This window comes from Bidens hawaiensis, unplaced genomic scaffold (assembly GCF_021521415.1).
Source record: "Bidens hawaiensis isolate Kalapana, Puna unplaced genomic scaffold, B.hawaiensis_p1.1 tig00007049_1, whole genome shotgun sequence".
Classification (NCBI taxonomy): domain Eukaryota; kingdom Viridiplantae; phylum Streptophyta; class Magnoliopsida; order Asterales; family Asteraceae; genus Bidens; species Bidens hawaiensis.
In genome coordinates this window covers 996,074-1,019,034 of record NW_027491485.1, presented here as the reverse complement: position 1 = coordinate 1,019,034, position 22,961 = coordinate 996,074, and the positions used below count along the sequence as shown (strand labels likewise).

General features: G+C 37.8%; 1 protein-coding gene across 1 annotated transcript; it reads right to left on the bottom strand.

Moving 5' to 3' along the window:
- Positions 1-14,263: 14,263 nt before the first annotated feature.
- LOC143634459 (cyclin-dependent kinase inhibitor 3-like) lies at positions 14,264-21,286 on the bottom strand. The gene is made up of 4 exons (XM_077102540.1): positions 21,281-21,286; positions 21,087-21,190; positions 14,667-14,858; positions 14,264-14,582 (listed from the first exon to the last, which is right to left on the bottom strand). The coding sequence occupies exons 1-4, from the start codon at positions 21,284-21,286 to the stop codon at positions 14,513-14,515; spliced, it is 372 nt and encodes a 123-aa protein (XP_076958655.1). The 3' UTR covers positions 14,264-14,512.
- Positions 21,287-22,961: the final 1,675 nt, after the last annotated feature.

Here is a 22,961-nt window from a genome sequence, read left to right as displayed (position 1 = left end):
GGTTCCCAGCCGGATCTACACGAGATATCGCGTACTACGCAGGTGCGGAATCCCTACGTAAGACGTTACGAGTATAGAAAACAATACGAGCTAACACACGATACGATAACCAAACACACGTTGTATTCCAACCGTAAGCACGTGATACAATGACCACTGAATACAAAACTCTCTAACTCGAATACACGAATAAACTCTTAATCTATTCTATAAGCCGTAAACAAATAGCTTATATAGACACGACAACTTCGCCTGGTATGTTCAGGCGAAGTTGTCCCTAACTTCGCTTGTCTAACAAGTTCGCCCATATAAGCGAACTTGTTAGTAACTTCACTTACATACTAAACTCAAATCTAACTAACACGATTACAGACACTCGACACTGAACTACTGACATCATGCACCAACAGAAAAATTTCAAGAAATTAAGAAGACGAGAGATAAGAACTAACCTGATTATGATATCGGAGGAAGAGGATTATGGTGTAGAAGATGGGGAATGCTTTAATTATAACCTAGAGGAACAGTTGTAGAGTCTCCTCGATTCCCGCGCACGTCATTTCACATATCAGAGATATTATTGCTTTTGAAATTTAAAATTTTTACAGCTGTCACGCAGTAAAAATTGGGGACAATTGTTGGGTGCGGAATTTTATCCTCGGAATTGAGCTTAACTTAAGGATGTCGACTTAAAAGGTTATTCTGAGGAAGGTACGTTGACTAATTCAATTGTCAATATATTATCTAACTGTTTTGCAGATAAGAGCACCTGTTAAATATGTTTATAAGAACGTGGATTGCAACGGATACTACTTGAACTTCGTCAACAAACAATGTGGGCAGTAACGGCTTATTGAAGAAGTAGTCTAGGATTTCCGGAATAATCGGAATAATAGTTGTAATCTTCTTATTATATATTGAGCTGATAATATCGATAGGTCACACACACTTTCACTCATCTAGCTACTAGCATACATTGTAACACTTAGTTTGCGATCACTTGTCAGCTCCAACCTTTGTAATCACCGATTTTGTTATTAATAATATTGACGATCATAGTTTTCACCGTCCGGGGGGTTTTTTGTGCCGAAGATCATAATAATCAAGCGTTAATTCGACCAAAAGTTAAGTTCATAATCCTTAACCGAAGCAATTCGACTAAAGATTAAGTTGTAACCTCTTGACCGAAACGAAGATTATCATGATCAAGGGTTTTTTCCCTCGTAATCATATCTTTGTGTTCGATATCACCATCATCAAGCACTCCACCTCACGCACTAATTTGATCAAAAGTTGCTTTGTCAATTTTTGACCGAAACAATCGATTGCATTGGATTAACATTAGGTTCAACTTTGCATCATTTTTCCTTTTGTTTCATTACGTCTTCAATATAATCGAGATAACATTACATGTGCTTTTCCCCAATTTTCTTTATCGTTTCAGTTTTCATTTAGCATAGTAAGTATAGGTGTATGAAAATTTTGAAGTTCTATGCTGGTATGACTACAAGTTTTGAAATTTCTTATGTTAAAGGTAGAATCTATGAAATTTCAAAGTGTGATCTAAATATTGCACTGAAACGTGTAAGAAACATTACATACCTTTACCTCATTTGTACAGCTGCAAAAATCAAGACATTTGGACATTTGAAGTTAAGATTGATTACGCATCTGTATCTAATTTGTCCAGCTAAGATCGCTTGCCTTTTTAGGTTAAACAAGTTGTTTTTGAGGCTGATAATTGACATGTCCTAGGATATTATACTACATTGTATAATATACATTAATTCATGTTAGTCTATGTTAAACACCAGTATGTTTGAAGTTGTAGTTTCATCTGTTTTGACTTTAAAAGTCAAAAGTGTATAATATATATTTACTAGTGCTGGTGCATGTATGTATTTTGGCACCTTCTAGAAATCGCTTAGACTGTTAAAAACCAAACCAAACCTTCACAGTTGGTGTAGCCGATTTTTCTTGGTTTATCTACAAGTGTTACACATATAGTAATTAAATATGATACGCCTGCAGATTACATTGGATGCATGCGTTACAAATGACAAAAACAAACCAGCAAAATCAATGAACCTAAGAAAGATAACCATAATAAACGAAAGGATGATGTTAAGGTCAGAAGCGTAGTTGGCTTTAATTTCTTGTAGTGGTGTTTTTTTATACTTATAATTAATGCATTAGTTTTTTTTTATATTTATAAGTGTTGGCAACCTGATCTGATCACCTTAAAAGCACCTTAAAAGCGTTCATGTTTTGCTGTACATTTACTTGTAATAGGTCTAGCAAATGAGTTAGTCGGGTGGGTTCAGATTCAGGTCAAAAGGGTTTGATTCAAAAAAAGTTTATTTTGGTTTGGGACGGGACAGGTTTGGATTGAAAAGTGTCGGGTATGAATGTGTCGGTTTACATGTTTTGGTCGCTTGCGTAGCTGTTTACGCTACTGAAGCCAGGAAACACGCCAGTGCGCCACATAGCGCACTTAACCGAACGATCGATGTGCAACCTGCTCTGCTTGAGTAACCAGGCCCGGTTACACGCGTTCAGGCGTCGGTTGCACGTGTTAAATGCCGGTTAGCGTATTTGTGTGTCGGTTCCAGGAAGTACCATATTATAGGTGTAATTATCCCTTAAATATTGTCCGCGGTTTAAATAATCATCTGATTGCTTTGTTTACTTCAATTTGATCTAGGTACGTCTCATATGATTATTCACAATTAGTTTGGTTGAAACTGAATAACCTAATTAGATATTTTTTTATTCTGTGTTTGATTGTGTCATTGTGAACTGTGGAATCTAGGATTTATATTGGGATATTGTATAGTTTCATGTGCATGTATATAGTATACATCTAATTCATATTAGTTTTTGTGTATAACTGTCTTTAATAAATAAGTGATGGTACAAGTTACATAATCTTTTTCATTATCCAAACAAAGAATTAGATAAAATTTATGCATTAATGTATCGGGCCATCAAAGTTGATGTTATTGAAGCCTTTTAAATTAGCATGATGTTTGAGATGAATACTTCAATTCTTGACAACGGCAGTGACAAACTATATATTTCACAAATCCTAGTGACTAATAAATAAATATAGCAGTCGGAGATTAAATGGAAGAGAGAACAGTTTACGATTGAAAAGGGTTGATTGAGGAAAAAGGCGACGTCATGGTGATTAAAGCTTGATTGTGAGGAACAACCGGCGATCAGGGGGCTGAGGAAATATGGTAGGGATTTCAAAGTGTAATAGCAAATTAGTCATATTACATCCATTTAACTGATTCTTTTAACGTTATATAAATTATAAAATGGACGAGTTTAGTAATCTACTCTAAAGTCTAAAATATTTAGCTCAAAAGTCAAAAGTGTGATGGGCCGTTAAATTGGAATATTGTCAGCCCATATCCCGATATCTTCATACTTCATAATTCCAACTCCCAAGCCTTTATAAATTAATAAATATAATGACAGTTATTTTTTAGCAATTTGAACTGAACGTGTTTTATCTTACCGTACTGTTGTGCCAACATTTTATGGATTTATACTGGGTTCAACATTTTATTTGTGTGGTTCTCCATATTGTTTTGCTTTCTACTGGCCTAGGTTTAGTGCTAAAATAATAACAGCGATTATATGAACGAAATAGATATGAACACCGTGATTTGATCACGAGGGAAAAAGCCCTTAATTACGATAATCTTACTTCAGTCAAAACTTAACAAGGCAATCTTTGATAAAATGACCTCGGTCAAGGATTAACAAGATAATCTTTGGTTGAATCACTTCAGTCAAGGATCAACGAGGTAACCTTTGGTCGGATAGTACATGATTATAGTAATCTCCGGCACAAAAAACCCCCGTACGGTGAAAACTATCACCGTCAAGTATATTGATAAAAAGGTATTACAAGGATTGGAGATTATGATCAGAAATACAATAGTTGCTATGTGTTTGTGTATGTATGCTGCTGGAGAGAATTATGAGAGCTGCTAAAGTGTGTGAGGTGATAAGTGTGTAACCCTAGCTGATCACAATCTCGTTATATACAAAAATAACCATAACTAATGTCCTATTTTTAAGGAACTACTCCACTAGCTACTCCCATAACTTTGACCACGTGCATAAAGGAGTCTTATAGCGAAAATTTAGGTAAACCACGTCTTGGAGCCATTACACTTGATAAATATCAGCCTTTGTATAAGAAACAACCGTAACAACACCAATTGCTGAGGATCCTTGATCCTGGCATAGCTCTGGAACTCTTCAGAAGAATAATTGATCCGGACACGTCTTCAAGAATAACATATCCTCAGCACTCAGTTATTTGTGACACAACAAGAAGTCCTATAAATCCGTCACTTCTCCCACTAAACGTGTTATAGCCATTTGACCATGTGTTTGACAAGTTCAATAGCGAGATATCCGGTGGAATAAGTCTTGGCGCCATTATACTTATTAAATAACAACCTACACACAAGAAATAATTGTTAATAATACCAAGTACCGAGGACCACTGATCCTGACAGGATTTGTCTAAGGATAACTGATCCAAGAACATATGTCAGGATAACGTATCCACAGTGTCAAATTTCCGTGGCCTAACAATTGCCCCCAAAATGGCGGTTGTGATAATATCGCAGCTGTCATTTTGCTTTTGAACTCGAACTTCCTGTAAAAACAGATGAGTTTTGACAAGCTAGATATAATTATCATATATATATAGAGTTTCCTTGAGAACTTCCCTTCAAGATATATATCCGAAACCTCTTATTCTTCCTGCAAATCATGAACAGCTAGTAATACTTGCTTAACCCGGGTAGATGTTCTATCTTTCGAATGGTGAAATCCGGGTTAAGATTTTTGGTAATTGCAAGTAAGTTTAATAAATGCTATCTTTTAACTATCTGTTGATTGTCTGTTATTTTGAAAGTTTGTCTGATATAGCTTTAGACTTGTTGAAAGTTTTGAGAAATATTCTTTAGTAAAAAGTTTTTTAGGATAAAAGATCCTTATGAAAATTGCTTAGGATAGAATATCCTTAAAGAATAAATAGTAGGATAAAATATCCTTAAAAGTTGATAAAAGTTTTATAATAGTATTTCCTTGAAGGATAAATTTTAGGATAGAGTATCCTTAAAATAGGTAAAAATTTTAGAAATCAAACAACTTTAAGAGAATAGCCTTTTAAACTGAAATATCCAAAATTATTGCAAAAAATATCATACATAAGTTAACTAACAGAGATCATACAAGAAGGTCTAGATAGACCTAAGTTACCATAAGTATTGAACTCTCAGTGATCCTTGAAGGAATAGCTTTAGGATTCGGGATCCTTAGAATTTTGATCCTCAGAATCTAATTTATGATACCTGATGCAAATAACTTATGATATTATCTGGGATTAAACCCATTAACTGGGGACAAGCCCATAAAATAAACTGGGGACAAGCCCAAAAAATAAACTGGGGACAAGCCCGTGCAACTGGGGACAAGCCCAAAAAATAAACTGGGGACAAGCCCGTGCAACTGGGGACAAGCCCACGTAACATGGGGACAAGCCCGTGAACTGGTGTTAAACTGGGCTCAAACCCAAAAACTAGGGACAAGCCCAAACTGGGGACAAGCCCAAAACTGGGGACAAGCCCAAACTGGGGACTAGCCCAAATTTACGGATGTTAACTGGGGACTCGCCCAAACCGGGATTTAGCCCAAACGTGAGATAACGTGAAAACGTTATAAACCAGTGGTATGGTACGCCTACCATAAATCGTAGGATCCTCCATATAGCCGAAGACAACGAAATTGTCAGCCACTAAGCGTGTACTGGTCCCGCTGCCCCGGACTATACGTTGGATAGCGTGCGCAACTGGTGATCGTGAGAAATGTGAAAACCTTTAAACCTTAGGGGATATGACCATCGGGGGTCATATCCAAACGTGGGCAAGGCCAAGGGAAATAGTAAAGTACCTTAAATGTAAAGGAGAGGTGGCCAACCTTTTGATCATTGAACCTCTTATTGAAATCTGCATTGTTACTTAAAAACTTGGAAAAGATAAAATGTTAATAATATACTATCCTTAAATTAATAATAAGAATTTAAAAAGAGTAAGTGATCAGATAGATATTACCGATTTTGGGATCCTTGATCCTAATAGATCCTTAAAGGATAATTGATCCTGATTAAAAAAAAAAGTACTTCCTGAGGTGGATAGCATTCCATGCTCTGGGTAACCTGTTGCCTTCCATTGTGAGCAAATGATATGCCCCCTTTCCTGCTTCCGACTCAATCTGATAAGGTCCTTTCCATTTGGGCGCTAGTTTCCCATCAGCCGGATTTGTTGTGTTTTGGAAGGCTTTCCTCAATACTAGATCTCCTTCTTGAAATCTTCTGATTCTGATATTTTTGTTGTATGCCCCAGTTACCCTTTGTTGATAAGCTGCCATTCTGATCTTTTCTAGGTCTCTGAGTTCTTCTATAGTATCCAAGTCTTCAAGGAGGATATCTTCATTGGCTTCAGGATCACGGATGCTCGTTCTCGCAGTAGGAACCACCATCTCTGTAGGAATTACTGCTTCTGATCCAAACACCAATGAGAAGGGTGTATGGCCTGTTGCATTCTTGGGTGTTGTCCTGTCAGCCCAAAGAACAATAAGGAAGTTCCTCAGCCCACTTGCCTTTCTTGGATCCTAGCTTCTTCTTCAAGTTGTTGATGATAATCTTGTTGCTTGACTCTGCTTGACCAGTGGCTTGAGGATGAACCGGAGTGGAAGTAATCATTTTGATGCCTCAACTGTCACAAAAGTTAGTGGATCTATTCCCGATAAACTGGGAACCATTGTCACAAACAATTTCAACAGGAATACCAAATCTAGTTATAATATTTCGTTTAATAAAAGATATTACTTCCCTTTCTCGGACTTGTACAAATGCTTCTACCTCAATCCATTTGGAGAAGTAGTTAGTCACAGAAAGCATAAAAACCTTTCCACCGAGTTCTTTTGGTAGCTTGCCCACAATATCCATACCCCATTTCATGAAAGGCCATGAGGAGGATATAGGATACAGAGGCTCCGCTGGCTGATGAAGGATGTTTGCGTGTCTTTGGCAAGCATCACATTTCCTTGAATACTCCACTGCATCCTTCTTCATTGTTAGCCAGAAGTATCCAGTTCCGAGTATCCTGGAAAATAACGCTCTTCCACCTGTGTGATTTCCGCAATCTCCTTCATGAAAATCCTTGAGTACTTCTTGGGTCTCAGGATCCTCAATGCATCTTAAATATGGACATGCAAGAGATTTCCTATATACCATATCATTTAATAAAATGTATTGGGATACCTTGAGTTTGAAGGACTTGGGATTTTCGGTGACTGGAATTTCTCCAGTTTGAATGTAATTCTTGATAGGATGGATCCATGATCCTTGCTTATAGGTGGATAATGGATCCCAAGGAACGATTTCTTTATCATTCGTTTTCTCCCCAACTTCCTGTTCACCTATCGCTGGCGAGAGAATGTGGATTATTGGGATTTTTAAATCCTCAGGAATCTTCAAAAATGAGGCTAAGTTTGCCAAGGCATATGCCCAACGTTTTCTTCCCTCGGTACATGTGTAATACTAAATATTTCGAAGGATTTTGCTAATTCCTTCACAACATCTAGATATTTGATTAGTTTTTCTCCTTTAACAGCATACGAGCCATTAAAGTGGTTATTTATCAATAAAGAATCTACATAAACTTGAAGATACCTGATCCTCATGCACTTAGCTAATTTCAAACTTGCGATCAAAGCTTCATAATCTGCCTCGTTGTTCGTTGCTTGGAACTCACAGGCTATAGACTGGGGTAATATGTCCCCCTGTGGCGATTTCAGTAGGATACCTAATCCTGTTCCTCTTACATTGGAGGCTCCATTGGTAAAGCGGATCCAAGGATCCTTAGTCTCTTTTAGTTGTTGGACTTCTAGATCAGCTTCCTTTTGTATATCACTGCTGAAATCAGCCACAAAGTCTGCTAGTGCTTGTGACTTGATGGTTGTTCTTGGCTCGTACTGAATATCATATGCACTCAGTTTCACAGCCCACTTGGCCATTCTACCTGACAACTCTGGCTTTCTAAGGACATTCTTAACAGGATAATTAGTTCTTAAAATAATAGTATGAGTATCAAAGTAATGTCTTGATTTAGTGGAAGCCATAATAAGTGCAAGAATTAATTTTTCTAAATGAGAATACCTAGCTTCCGCATTTAAAATACTTTTACTTACATAATTGACGGGGTGTTGTTCACCTTCGTGATCCTTCACAAGGACGGCACTTACGGCATTTCCTGAAACGGCTAGGTATAGATATAAGGATTCTCCTTCCACAGGCTTCATCAGAGCTGGTGCAGAGGATAAGTAATCCTTTAAGGCTTTGAGTGGTTGTTTCTGTACAAGGATCCTTTATTCTAGTCAGGGCTTCGTTTGAGTCCCCCAAATGATCCTGGATACTCTTGTCATCTTCCAACCGTATGAATCTAAGTGCCCTATTTCTGACTTCATCTAGAGACATGCAAGGAGTCATCACAAGATCATCATAAAAGGGGGAGCCCCTATTTAGTCCAATCTTGAAGGCTTCTACAGTCGTAGCCATATCAAGATTAGGGATATCTAGGGCCTCCCTGCCAAACTTCGCGACAAAATCCCTAAGGGATTCATCATTGGGTTGGACAACTCTATATAAGTCACTAGTTAACTTCTCAAATTTCCTACTGCAAGAAAATTGGCTGTTAAACAAGTTAACTAAATGTGTGTGAGAAAGAAATAACAGAAAAGGGAGGAAGACTTAGCAGCCATTTTAATGTAGACCCTGTTAGTGTGGATCCGAAACCCTTGCACAGACAAGCCTCCTTGAGTCTCTCGGGAATTGAATTGATCTCCATTCTTTCCCTGTATTGGGCTACATGTTCTTCAGGATCAGTGGTACCATCGTACACTTTCATGTTGGGGGTTCGAAAGCGTTTTGGGATCTCCGCATCACATATTGGTGGAGCAAATCTGGACAGTTTGTGGCTTCCTTCTGGTATCTCAGGAATTGGACGGATCACCCCTGGTATGATGGATATCATATCTTTGAGTTTCTGTAGTTCCTTAGTCATAGCTTGGTTGATACCTGCATCCCGCATGGAACCACGGTTAGCATCTAAGGATATAGGATCATACAAGTCACCTCTTTGTTGCGTGAAAGTCGGCATTCCAGAAGAGTGGTTGATGTAAGAAGCGTCTGCTACAGGCGTTGGTCCACCAGAAGCTATGGTCTGCATGGGGATTATATCTCCTTCATGGACTTTTGAAGACCGTTGATGATGAACTCCTAAGGATCCTTGACCCTGATAGAAGGATCCTTGAGGCTGGAAGTTGTAAGATCCTTGAAGATATGGTCCGGAGGATCCTGGTTGAAGGATCAATGGTCCTTGTTGAAAGGTTGAGGATCCTTGAGCTGGTTGATCCATGGACCCGTGGTGAAGGATAGATGATCCTTGCTGAAAAGTTGAGGGTCCTTGAGCTGGTTGACCCACGGACCCCTGGTGAAGGATATATGATCCTTGCTGAAAAGTTGAGGGTCCTTGAGCTGGTTGACCATGGACCCCTGTTGAAGGATAGATGATCATGGCTGAAACAGTGAGTATCCTTGAGCCTGTGGACCCATGGACCCATGTTAAAGGATATATGATCCTGGCTGAAACAGTGAGGATCCTTGAGCCTGTGGACCCACGGACCCATGCTGAAGGATAAATGATCCTGGCTGAAACAGTGAGGATCCCTGAGCCTGTGGACCCATGGACCCCTGCTGAAGGAAGATGATCCTTGCGAGAACTGAGCCATGGATCCTGGACTGGTGAAATCCAGCATCCTGGGCATCAGAGGAGTGTGATCCTTCGCTGGCCTCTTAGTCTTCTTGAGATCTTCTATCTCACGAAGGATCCTCTGGTTGGTCTTGTTATGCTGCTCCATATATGCTTTAACTTGCGAAAACATAGATGAAACATCATTGTTAGAGTTTACCACCGAAGTAGCAGCGGTTGTTCTCGAGCTCTGGAAGACTGGTATTTGTGTCTTGCTCCCAGAAGTAGCAGCCTTTGGTGCTCCCGTGATTGGCGGAGGCATCAGCGGCAAGGTCCTTGAGGAGAGAGAAACCGAAGACGGCATAGTTGACGATGCAGAGGTGGATTGAGAGGCCATTGCAAGTGTATAGGGTATGAAAAAATGAAAATTGATGAGAATAATACGGATTATAGCACCAATTGCCCCACGGTGGGCGCCAAATTGTTTTGGACAAAAATCTGCTAAGTATAATGTATCAAAATCTGTTATGTGAGGTTTAGTGCTAAAATGATAACAACGATTATTTGAACGAAATAGATATGAACACCGTGATTTGATCACGAGGGAAAAAACCCTTAATTACGATAATCTTACTTCAGTCAAAACTTAACAAGACAATCTTTGATAAAATGACCTCGGTCAAGGATTAACAAGATAATCTTTGGTTGAATCACTTCAGTCAAGGATCAACGAGGTAACCTTTGGTCGGATAGTACATGGACCATGGTATCTTATTTCATGTTACGTAACATGTATGCTTACACATAGCCCAATAAGAAGATGTGGTTAAACCCATATGCTTCCCCTCGTATAATAAAATAATAACAGAAGGCTCGATAAAAATCGATGTTAAAGCATAATAACTAGGGATAGGATAACGTGTTAGACAAGACACGATTACATGTGGTGCTATATATGAACATGACACGATAACTAATAGTGTCATTTTTTTTCAAACATGAACCTAAACCTCTTTAGAAACATGTTAACATGAGACGACCTGCTTAGGAACTTGTTTAAAAACACGATAAACAAATTGAAACAAGAATTGCTAAAAATTCATACAAGTCTTAGTAAATACAACCTCAATATAGTAATTCTTAACACATTTTAAACAACAATTCAAAAATTCTTCACTAATACATAACATACTTTAATAAAACACAAGACTTTTTAAATTAAAAATATAAACCAGTTGTTAGCAAGTTACTAACAAGTTAACTAGTGTTTGACATATTAAGACACGAATTTAAATAGATTTTAAACAAGTCAAACTATTTAAGATACAAATCTTGCTAAGTTCAATAACCCAAACTTGTTAATATCCGTGTTGTGTCAAATATTACAAGCCCTAATAATAACCGTACGTGTTATTTTGTCAGATCATGTCCAAATGGACTCCCATGAGGTTTGGTGGAAGAGAGGCAGCGACCCCCATACGGAAGGGAGAGCCCATGAGAGAGGATCCATGTTTGTGAACGGGGCCAGAGAGTGAGATATGGTAGTGCGTCGTTGAATAGGAGAGAGAATGTTCGTTTGTGACTGAACGGCAAAGTGTAAGGTCAATGTGGAGACACTCATCGCCATTTTCTGCAATATATACCATAATTAAGCATGCTTGTTATTATGATTAAGAAAATCTCTAACATTAACATGATATAAGAACAAAGTATGACCATTGTAGAGTAAAAAGAAATAACCCTGTAATGATTTTGACAGATCTTTTACCCTTGTAATTGATAACAACTTTTCCGACAAGACACTTACACAAACCAATAAGAAATGTATTTATGTGGCCACTCTCCGGCATGAGACTCAACATTGTTTGTCATAGTAAATTGATTAAGAAATGAGTAACCATACACGCCTCGATTCCCTTATACAACTTGATGGGGAGAATGCGTACATTTATGAACGTATATCTTTTTTACTTGTTAAAAGTTTATATACTTACAAAAACCAAACATAAACCTATAATTGATTGTATAAGGTAAAATGAAAATATGGTATAAAAGTTAATGGTTTTGCATGGGTGGAGTTACCTGATGTAGGTGGTACTAAAGCTAGAGTGAGTCACTGACCAGGCTATATAATGAGTGGGTTGTATGTAGGAATCTAAATCTAAGGCTGAGGGGTGTGGGGCTTCAGCGGGGGCGCGAGCGGAGCTGAGGGGTGTGGGGCTTCAGCGGGGGCGCGAGAGCCCATCCGCTCGCGCCCCGGGGCGCGAGCACCACACCACCGAGGCGCGAGAGGGGCGCGAGAGGGGCGTGAGCACGGGAACCAAGGCGGGCGCAAGGCCGGTAGCGGGAGGAAAATGGCGTAAAGGTGGCTTGGGAATGCGTGAAGGAGCCGTTGGGATGAAGAAAAGAGCCGTTGGGCTCTTTAATTTTATTAAAAAAAAAAGTTTTTCCTCTATATAAACCTTACCACACCCAATATCACATACCACACCCAAAATCACATAAAATAATTACCACAACTTCAAAAAAAACCCAAAATCAACCCATCTTCCAAACCTTCTTTTAAAAACATGGCTGGAAATTGGTACCCAAACCTAGATTCAGATTATATTGACGATTTATGGTCGTCACCGGACCAACCGATGTTTTATTCGGAGCCGCAACAATCATCCGGCTTTCAACCATCCAACATACAACCGTCTCCTAACTTTGTTGTTCCGGAGACACAAGAATCACACGGTGAAGCTGCGGGACAAAGAAGACGCGTCCACCGGAAAAAACAAGTTGCAACGGACGGGTCGGGTTCGGCTTCGACTCCGAGGACGAAACGGAAAACCACTCCGTGGTCATCGGATGAGAAGGAAGCCCTGTGTCGGGCTTGGATAGTCATTTCTGATGATCGGCGTTGCGGTAATTGTTTTAACGTTTTTAAAAATGATTTTTAATAAAAAAGTTAAATAAAAAAGTTAAATAACTTACAAATTTATTTATGCATTTTGCAGCCGACTACCAAAAGAGCAAGGTCTTTTGAACAAAGGTTATGGAGGCGTTCTATTCGCTCGTTGGGAGTACAGAGCGGAACGCCGATATGATTTCGGGTCGGTGGTCCGAAATCAGAAAATTTGTCGGCTTGTTTACTAATCTTTTCAACAGGAACGCCGGTCGTATGAGACCAAGTGGCAGTGATGATTGGCGGTTTACAATTTCACTGTCGAAGAGTGGAAGCAGGAGTGTCTGCGGAGGTATGGGACGGTGAAGACGTGGGACGGTGTAAAGTTGTGGGAGAGGTTGAAAAGGTGTTCCAAGTGGGTTGAGCTGGTGGCGCCGGACCATGATGCGGAAGTAGGGCCGAAACGGACTAAAACTAGTTCGTCTGGAGCGTATAGCACTTCTGCCGCGTCGGATTGCCGCGTTGGATTCGACCTAAATATTGCGGGGGAGGAAACGTCTTCACCGCCGAGGAGGCGGCCATTGGGACGGGACGCCAAGGGGAAAAAACCGGCTGAGGGGGGAGCCGTAAACATCGTCGATCTTGTTGAATCCCTCAATAAATTCAACAAAACCATGGAGGTGGTCTCTAATGACAAAAAGGAAAAAAGTCGAATGAGAGATTTGGACTTCCTTACAAGAGACTTCAGTAACCTAAATCCGGTCGATCAAATGCTGATGGAAAAGCAAAAGGAACGTATCCGAAAGAGGTTGATCGAAGAAGACCAAGCCGAAGAATAAGAATAATGTTTTTTTAGTACTTTAATTTTTATTTTATTTTTAGATATTAATGTTTTTTTTTAATGTGTGTTTTTTTTAATAATTTATGAGTTTTTTTTAATAATACGTTTTTTGAATATATTTATAAAAAAATAAAAAAAAAATCCGCTGGAGCCCCTGCTGGAGCCCCTCCACACCAGGGCCAGGGGCTCCAACACCCACCTTATCCAGTTTCTCTCTCTGCCACACGTCACAATATTATTGGCTGGAGCCCCCACTCGCGCCCCCGTTGGAGCCCCCCACACCCCTCAGCCTAATGTAGTCAAAACTTAATTTCAACACCATCAAGTGAGTACTCTACTGACAACAATTGAATCACATGCTCACTATCTTTTCACCTTTGCAGACTTACATTTCACCATGCTCTTCTCTCTGTCCGGGTTTTATTTTGTGTAAATCAAAATTGAAATAAAATAAACAATTTTATATTACGTGCAAACCAAATTCAACTAATCTGACAGTATAATTTTATGGTTTGAAGTTACAAGTTGTCGACCATATAATGGCGATAAAGATACGATAACAAGTTGCTTACATGCTCACTATCTTTTCAGCTCTGCATACTCGCATTTCAACTTGTTTGATTGTATTATATATAGTATAGATAATTCAAATAAATTTACCAAACACTACAAGCTTTTTTATTTAAACAAGATTACAATAATCAGATAAAGACCTGATATGGATACTTTTCAACAATTAAACCTAGCAATTATTTATGACTTGCAATCTACCCTAAATATGTTAAAAGTGTGTAATTTCATCAGCTCTGTTACCTAGGAGAGATCATTAGATTACACAACTATTTTGTTTGCACTTTACATAAACACTAGAGATCATTAACCAATCCTAGCTATTTTCTCATCTTCAGATTATCATAATGACGCTGTCCCGCAATGTTGTTACATATCCGCTCTCACCCATTCATAACGTCCTTTGAGCGGCTTCTCATTCACAATATCAAAGTTGTACCTGCATTCACAATCCCAAATGAGTATCCGACCTTTGGTCAACAAAGTCAAACATGCTTATGAGACAAAGGTTAAGGTTAATTACTTCTCAGAAAAAAGCCGTTGCTGTTCCTGCGCATGAAGGGCAAAGAATTCCTCAATTTCTTGTGCAGAAGGCATAATTCTCTGTGTCATACGATTAGAAGCGTGTCGGCTTGTAGGCCTTGTACTAGAACCAGGGGTAACAGCGTCATTTGACTCCCTGATAAAGCTACACGGTGTGCTTTCCCTCGTGCCCCTGTTTAATTAATGACAATTAGCATAACTTAACTACTACAGTAGGCAGTAGCAAATTGCATCAAAATACAGACACACAACACTTGCTGATTAAAAACAATTTAGAAAATGAATCTTTACCTAATCTTCGAATCAAGATTCCTTTTTTTCCCATAGTCCCAACAAACACAAGTTTATTCCGTCAAGATACTAGGATCCATCTAACACTTGATGATTTAATACAATTAAGAAAATGAATCTTTACCTAATCTCTAAATCAAGATTCTTATTTGTTTTTGTTTTGTAGTTCTCAAACAACACAAGTAAATTGCATCAAGATACCTAAATCCATCTAACACTTGATAATTTAAACACAGTTTAGATATAAATCTTTACCTAATCTTTAAAACAAGATTCTTTCTTTTGCTATGCCTATAGTCCCAAAAACACAACTTATCTAAACCAGGCCCTACTGAAAAAGATGTAGTAACGTGTGTTACATACAGTTAACAGGATAAAACAAACAATATCAGGCCCAAAAAGAGGGATTTATTTTATAAAAATAATGATGGTGAAAGTGAAACTTTTCACTTTATCCCTACCCCAATTGTTTATGAACTGTTCACTGACACAAGGTAAAAACAACTTATGTGGGCCCCCTTTCATCCTCTGCTAGTCTGCTATGCATGCTAGACTTAACACTGTTGATTGAACTCTAAACTAGAGGTGCACAAATCGGTTTTTTTAAAAAAACCGGTTCGGTTATTAACCGGACCGGTTTTTTTCGACCAGGAAAAAAACCGGTTCGGTTAATAACCGGACCGGTTAATAACCGGTTTTTGTGTATGAAAACCATAACCGGTCAAACCGGTTAGGACCGGGTTGGGAACCGGTTAGAACCGGTTAATAAACCGGTTTTTTTATTAACCGGTTTTTTGATAACCGGTCTAACCGGTTAACCGGTTTTTTTTTTTTTTTTTTTTTTTTTTAAATAACCATTATTTTTTCACAGTATAAACAAACTGGTAACTACAAGGCAAACCGGTAACTACAAGCATTAAATCGTTATCGCATATTCGTAACTCAAAATTACATAACTTTCATTTATAGCTTTTACATTAAAAATACAAACATTAAATCGTTATCGCATATTCGTAACTCAAAAATACAAACATTAAAGAATGCTTAGACACGATTACATTAACAACTTGCTGTTTCTTACTCATTATTTTCATCGCTACCCGATCCCGAGCTATTCCTTAGGTAATCGTCGTACGCGGCTTCTTCATCGGTCATTGGTTGAGTGTGTCCTTGATTGACCTCGTCTTCATACAAGCCCGCCTCATAGTCCATTTCCCCCTCGAGTGAGCGTTGATGTTGTGCCCTATCTAAAGAGTCCAAGTAATCCTTGTAGCAAATAGACATCTCTACAGCTGGTGGAGTGAGTCGAGTCCTCCTAATCGATATAACCCTGCCAGAAACAGAAAAAGCAGACTCCGAAGCTACTGTGGAAGCTTGGACCGTTAGTAAATCTTTGGCCATGGCGGCGAGGATCGGAAACTCATCCTCCTTACCTCTCCACCAAGCCAGCAAATCAAGACTTCTAAATTCATCTGGAGTCATGTGTTTCACAAAGTTGGTACCACCATACCTTCCAAGTTCACTGCTTGGGGTGTTTACCTTTTGACGTTTACCGGCATCTTCCCAAATCATGTAGTACATCCCCATTTCAAGGTCGGTTTGGGATTGGGATTGGGCAACAGCTCTTAACGAGTCATGAATTTGGGAAGACGACCCGTATTTTGTAAGGTAAACATCATACATGTTAGACAAGGTGGTGTTGAAAGCATTCTTTAAAGTTTGGTTATAATAGGGGTTTTGATCGTCGTTTAACTCTAGCTCATCACAAATTTTTTCTATTAAAGCTTCAACACCACCAACATTTATGCAAGGGTTTAACGCAGCAGCACATGTCAAAACAGCGGGTAGTTGTTGAAAATATTTTCTAAATTTTTCTTTCATTTTTACACCCATATCAAAATAAGGTGCACCCCTACAATGAAGTTCACTCAACTTTGTGCACATGACAGCAATTTTTGGTAAAGCAATGGGGCTTGTTGGATAGTAAACCCCGGATAAACTAGTTGTGCAAGATTTAAAAATTTGAAGGACCTCCGTAACGATCTCAATCAATAACCAGTTTCTAGGATCGTACGGTGCACATTTACCCCTACTTGACATTATTTGATGAAACGCAATTAGTGATTCTTTTTGTTGGATGGCTTTCTCAAACATATCACAAGTCGAGTTCCATCTTGTTGGACAATCCCAATTGGGCCCCAACCATTGACAATTAGCTTCATCACAAAATTTTTTGTATCTTGAAAATGTTTTATTGTTGCTAAAAACATCTCGTAACATTCTTTTAAAATTGTTTCTTTGCGTTTCGATCACGTTTAACCCATCTTGCACGGCCAAGTTGATAATATGTGCAATGCATCGGCTATGAAAAAACGCTCCATCACAAATAGGTTTATACTTTAATTTTAAATGGCCAACCGCGGCCGTATTGTTGGACGCGTTATCAAACGAAATTGAAAAGATTTTATCTTCAATCTTGTATTGTCGAATGACTTTATCCAAGAGTTTAAAAATATTTCTACCCGTGTGCGGGTAATCAAACAATTGAAACGCAACGGTTCGTTTCATCATTTGCCACGACCCGGGGTCAACCCAATGAGCCGTCACACAAATGTATGAGTCGGGCGAACCATTAGGTACCGACCACACATCCGTTGTTAAGTTTACACCAGTTTGTAAGTTTGAAAAGTATGAAATTAGTTCGGATTTAGCGTTTTTCCAAGCTTTAAGACAATCTCTTCTAAGGGTCGAACGACTTACGTGTTGGTAGCGTGGTTGAACATACTTTTGCATCATCTCCGTGAATTGTGGGTTGTCGAAGTGGTTGAAAGGAAGTGTATTTTGAATCACAAAGTTTGAAAACTTTTGACGTACCGCTTCAAGGTCGTACGTAAACACCGTTCCTTGATTCGTCATCTCCGGCTGCGAACTACTTCCCGATTCGTCCTTCAAGGCCTTGCAAAAGGGCCTTTGTACATGCGCTCTTAAAGTGGAGTTTGCATCTTTGCCATAAAACTTCAAACAATGTTTGCATCGAGCTTTTTGGGTACCGTTAGACATTTCGCATAGGTCGAAATGTTGCCAAACATCTTGGTTTCGTTTCGTGGGGATGACCCGAACGACCGTTTCTCCCGTGTTCGAGGCACCCATGTTGACGGATGAAGTAGCACTTTGGGAGGCCATGATAATCGACTACGAAATAAGAGCGTATGGAGTGGTAATGTGGTATAATTGAGCGTGAGATAACAAAATAATCGCGTATGTAATAAACGTTTAGAGCGTTTGGAGTTGTATAATCGAGTGTGATCTAACCAATACCCAACCTAAGCTATATATATATGTTTGTGGGGGTAAAATGGGGAAAAAAAAAACGGTCAAAAATTATAAAAAACGGCTATATGGCCGTTACTCAACGGGAAAAAAACCGGTTTTTAACCGGTTAACCGGTTTTTTTATAACGGTCAAAAACCGGTTTATAAAAAAACCGGTTAACCGGTTTTTTAAAAAACCGGTTATTAAAAAAACCGGTTTTTTAATAACCGGTTATTAAAAAAAACCGGTTTTTTTTATAACCGGTTATAAAACCGGTTTTGGCTCCAAATTGTGTAACCGATATATAAACCGCCGGTTTGTAAACCGGTCAAACCGGTTTACAAAAAACCGGTTTTCTTAAAAACCGGTTTCCGGTTTAAACCGGCAAACCGGTTCGAGGACCGGTTTTTTGGACCACCTCTACTCTAAACCATGAAATGGCAATGGTCAACATGTGATGGAAAAAAAATTTGTTTTAGATTTAAAAAAAAATATATATCATCATCAAAATCAATCAATAGATGCTACACAAATATAGCTCACAACAATGTATCCAATAAAGGAGTTGTCTTTATACATAAGGCTGAGGGGTGTGGGGGGCGCGAGTGGGGGCTCCAGCCAATAATATTGTGACGTGTGGCAGAGAGAGAAACTTGATAAGATGGGTGTTGGTTGTGGTGCTCGCGCCCCTGGCCCTGGTGTGGAGGGGCGCGAGAGGGGGCGCTAGCGGTTTTTTTTTTTTATTTTTTTATAAATGTATTAAAAAAACGTATTATTAAAAAAACTCATAAAAAATTTTTTTTATGGTATTGAATATATAAACGTATTATTAATTACTCTTCTTTTATTCACCAATCTAATCATTCTTTTTTTATTTATTTATTTATGGTATGGAATATATAAATTAATTAATTAAAATTATTATCTTTCTGGTGCTTTGGATTCTTGGTGTTCAGATCGTGCCTGCCAGCTTTCCCAAGAATGAAGAAAATGGCTACCATACATATGTACACATTATTAACTCCAACCTGCATCAATGGTGACACAGATCCATCTTCACGCATTCCCAGGCCAACTTTACGCCCATTTTCTCCCGCTAGCCCTCTTGCGCCTGCCTTGGTCTGCGTGCTCGCGCCCCTCTCGCGCCTCGGTGGTGTGGTGCTCGCGTCCCGGGGCGCGAGCGGATGGGCTCACGCGCCCCCTCTCGCGCTCCACACCCCTCAGCCTAACAAATGCCAGCTGATAATAAATGAGACCATGTGACCAATAGTAACAATGTTGGTTATAAACACAGCAACATGTCACAACCCCTGTCTTATAAGTTTTGGTAAAAAGGAAAGGAAAAAAGGAAGTTCAACAAGAGCAAGTGGCCACATTTATGGTCAATGTCTTTTTATTTTATTTTAAAACAAACCACTGCAGTTTTATCTTGAATGGTATAATTAAATGTGTCATGTCAACATAAATTGTACAAGTGTGTGACCACTTATTTGGTGAGTCAGTAATCAAAGACATCAACAAGATGATAAATACTACACTACAAGAATGTACAAATTTGAAATTGTTTTTTAAAAGTTGGACAAATATGAAAGTTTAGAAACACATGATGATGCATTGAAAAAGAAATGAAAGCACTTTTACATATGAGAACAATAAAGTCTACCTCAAAGAGCATTATCAACCAACATTTAAAAAATACTGACACCCACAAAAGACAAAAACTAGTTCTACAAGAATCACCAACAAATTAATAAAAACATAAAATCAAAATATGCATACTCCTTCATGTTATCGAATAACAATAAACTTATTATATAAAACTATATAAAAAATGGTTGAAATCAATGTGGTAATGGCCTCCTTGGAAAAGGTTCAAATAAAAACCATTAACATAAACTCAATGAAAACAAACTTTAAACAATTATTTTTTATATTTTTATTTTTTCATTCTTTTCATATGTTATTACCAAACAAAAGAGAAACAAAAAACTCACGTACCTCGTGAAAATACATGTATGTAGCTCGCGAAAATACATGTATATAGCTCCTAATATACATATATTTATCTTGTATTAGATACATATATGTAATTTCGGAAAATACATATATTTACTTCCGTGATCTACATATATTTATCTCATATAAGATACATACATGTAACTTCACAAAATACACATATGTACTTCTGTGGTCTACATTTCATTTTAATTTCTTTTTGGTTTTGTGAAAGACTAATAACATATAAAAAAAATGAAAAAACAAAATAAAAAAAAAATAGTGTTTAAAAGTGAATTTAACAAGTTTTCAACTCAAATGTGATTTAGAAACACCCCTTCTCCAAAAATAAATAAGAATACAATTTAAAAAAAAAAACAGAGCATTTATGAACAGAAAAATTCAAGTAAAGATTAATAGTAATTAAGGGAATGATAAAAAAAGTTAAAAAATAGTATTTAGAAATGATTTTCACAAGTTTTCAACTCAAATGTGATTTTAGAAACACCCCTTTTCTACAAATAATTAGCACAGTTTTTATATATAAAAAAAAGAGCATTTATGCACAGAAAATGTTAAATAAATTATATAATTCAAGTAAAGATTAATAATATTAATATGTCAAAAGAATGAAAATATAAAATAGTGTTTAAAAAGTTACTATAACAAGTTTTCATCTCAAATGTGATTTTAGAAGCACCCCTTTTCCACAAATAATTAAGAACACAATATTAAATAAATAAATAAAAACAGAGCATTGATGCACAAAAAAATGTTAAATAACAGGAAAAACAAATTATACCTGTCTCTGGCATCAAACTCAATATTATTATTATCAGCAAAAGAAGTTTCTTGAGAACCCAAATCACAATTAGCCTCCAAAACAGTTTGTTGATCCAGACACGTCTTCAAGAATAACATATCCTCAGCACTCAGTTATTTGTGACACAACAAGAAGTCCTATAAATCCGCCACTTCTCCCACTAAATGTGTTACAGCCATTTGACCATGTGTTTGACAAGTTCAATAGCGAGATATCCAGTGGAATAAGTCTTGGCGCCATTATACTTATTAAATAACAACTTACACACAAGAAACAATTGTTAATAATACCAAGTACTGAGGACCACTGATCCTGACATGATCTGTCTAATGATAACTGATCCAAGAACATATGTTAGAATAATGTATCCACAGTGTCAAATTTCTGTGCCCTAACACTAGGGTAGGTCGATAGTTACATCACTACATGGACCATGGTATCTTATTTCATGTTACGTAACATGTATGCTTACACATAGCCCAATAAGAAGATGTGGTTAAACCCATATGCTTCCCCTCGTATAATAAAATAATAACAGAAGGCTCGATAAAAATCGATGTTAAAGCATAATAACTAGGGATAGGATAACGTGTTAGACAAGACACGATTACATGTGGTGCTATATATGAACATGACACGATAACTAATAGTGTCATTTTTTTTCAAACATGAACCTAAACCTCTTTAGAAACATGTTAACATGAGACGACCTGCTTAGGAACTTGTTTAAAAACACGATAAACAAATTGAAACAAGAATTGCTAAAAATTCATACAAGTCTTAGTAAATACAACCTCAATATAGTAATTCTTAACACATTTTAAACAACAATTCAAAAATTCTTCACTAATACATAACATACTTTAATAAAACACAAGACTTTTTAAATTAAAAATATAAACCAGTTGTTAGCAAGTTACTAACAAGTTAACTAGTGTTTGACATATTAAGACACGAATTTAAATAGATTTTAAACAAGTCAAACTATTTAAGATACAAATCCTGCTAAGTTCAATAACCCAAACTTGTTAATATCCGTGTTGTGTCAAATATTACAAGCCCTAATAATAACCGTACGTGTTATTTTGTCAGATCATGTCCAAATGGACTCCCATGAGGTTTGGTGGAAGAGAGGCAGCGACCCCCATACGGAAGGGAGAGCCCATGAGAGAGGATCCATGTTTGTGAACGGGGCCAGAGAGTGAGATATGGTAGTGCGTCGTTGAATAGGAGAGAGAATGTTCGTTTGTGACTGAACGGCAAAGTGTAAGGTCAATGTGGAGACACTCATCGCCATTTTCTGCAATATATACCATAATTAAGCATGCTTGTTATTATGATTAAGAAAATCTCTAACATTAACATGATATAAGAACAAAGTATGACCATTGTAGAGTAAAAAGAAATAACCCTGTAATGATTTTGACAGATCTTTTACCCTTGTAATTGATAACAACTTTTCCGACAAGACACTTACACAAACCAATAAGAAATGTATTTATGTGGCCACTCTCCGGCATGAGACTCAACATTGTTTGTCATAGTAAATTGATTAAGAAATGAGTAACCATACACGCCTCGATTCCCTTATACAACTTGATGGGGAGAATGCGTACATTTATGAACGTATATCTTTTTTACTTGTTAAAAGTTTATATACTTACAAAAACCAAACATAAACTGAAGAAACACTAACCGAACCCCGGACAGATTACTGGTAACCTGGGGGTTAGATAGATGTTTCCCACGAGGGGTTAGACCCTGAGAAGATGGTTCTTCTGATAACCTGCAAAACAGACACCGTGAGCTCGTCACTGAGAAGGGGGGGTTCCTCCTTGTGACCACCCTCCGGCG

Excerpts from the sequence above, each read along its gene's own strand:
- LOC143634459 (XM_077102540.1), bottom strand. Across the intron at positions 14,859-21,086 it reads GAGTTTGATGCCAGAGACAG|GGGCACGAGGGAAAGCACAC; the intron begins GTATAATTTGTT and ends TTAATTAAACAG. Across the intron at positions 14,583-14,666 it reads CAACGGCTTTTTTCTGAGAA|GTACAACTTTGATATTGTGA; the intron begins GTAATTAACCTT and ends TTGTGAATGCAG.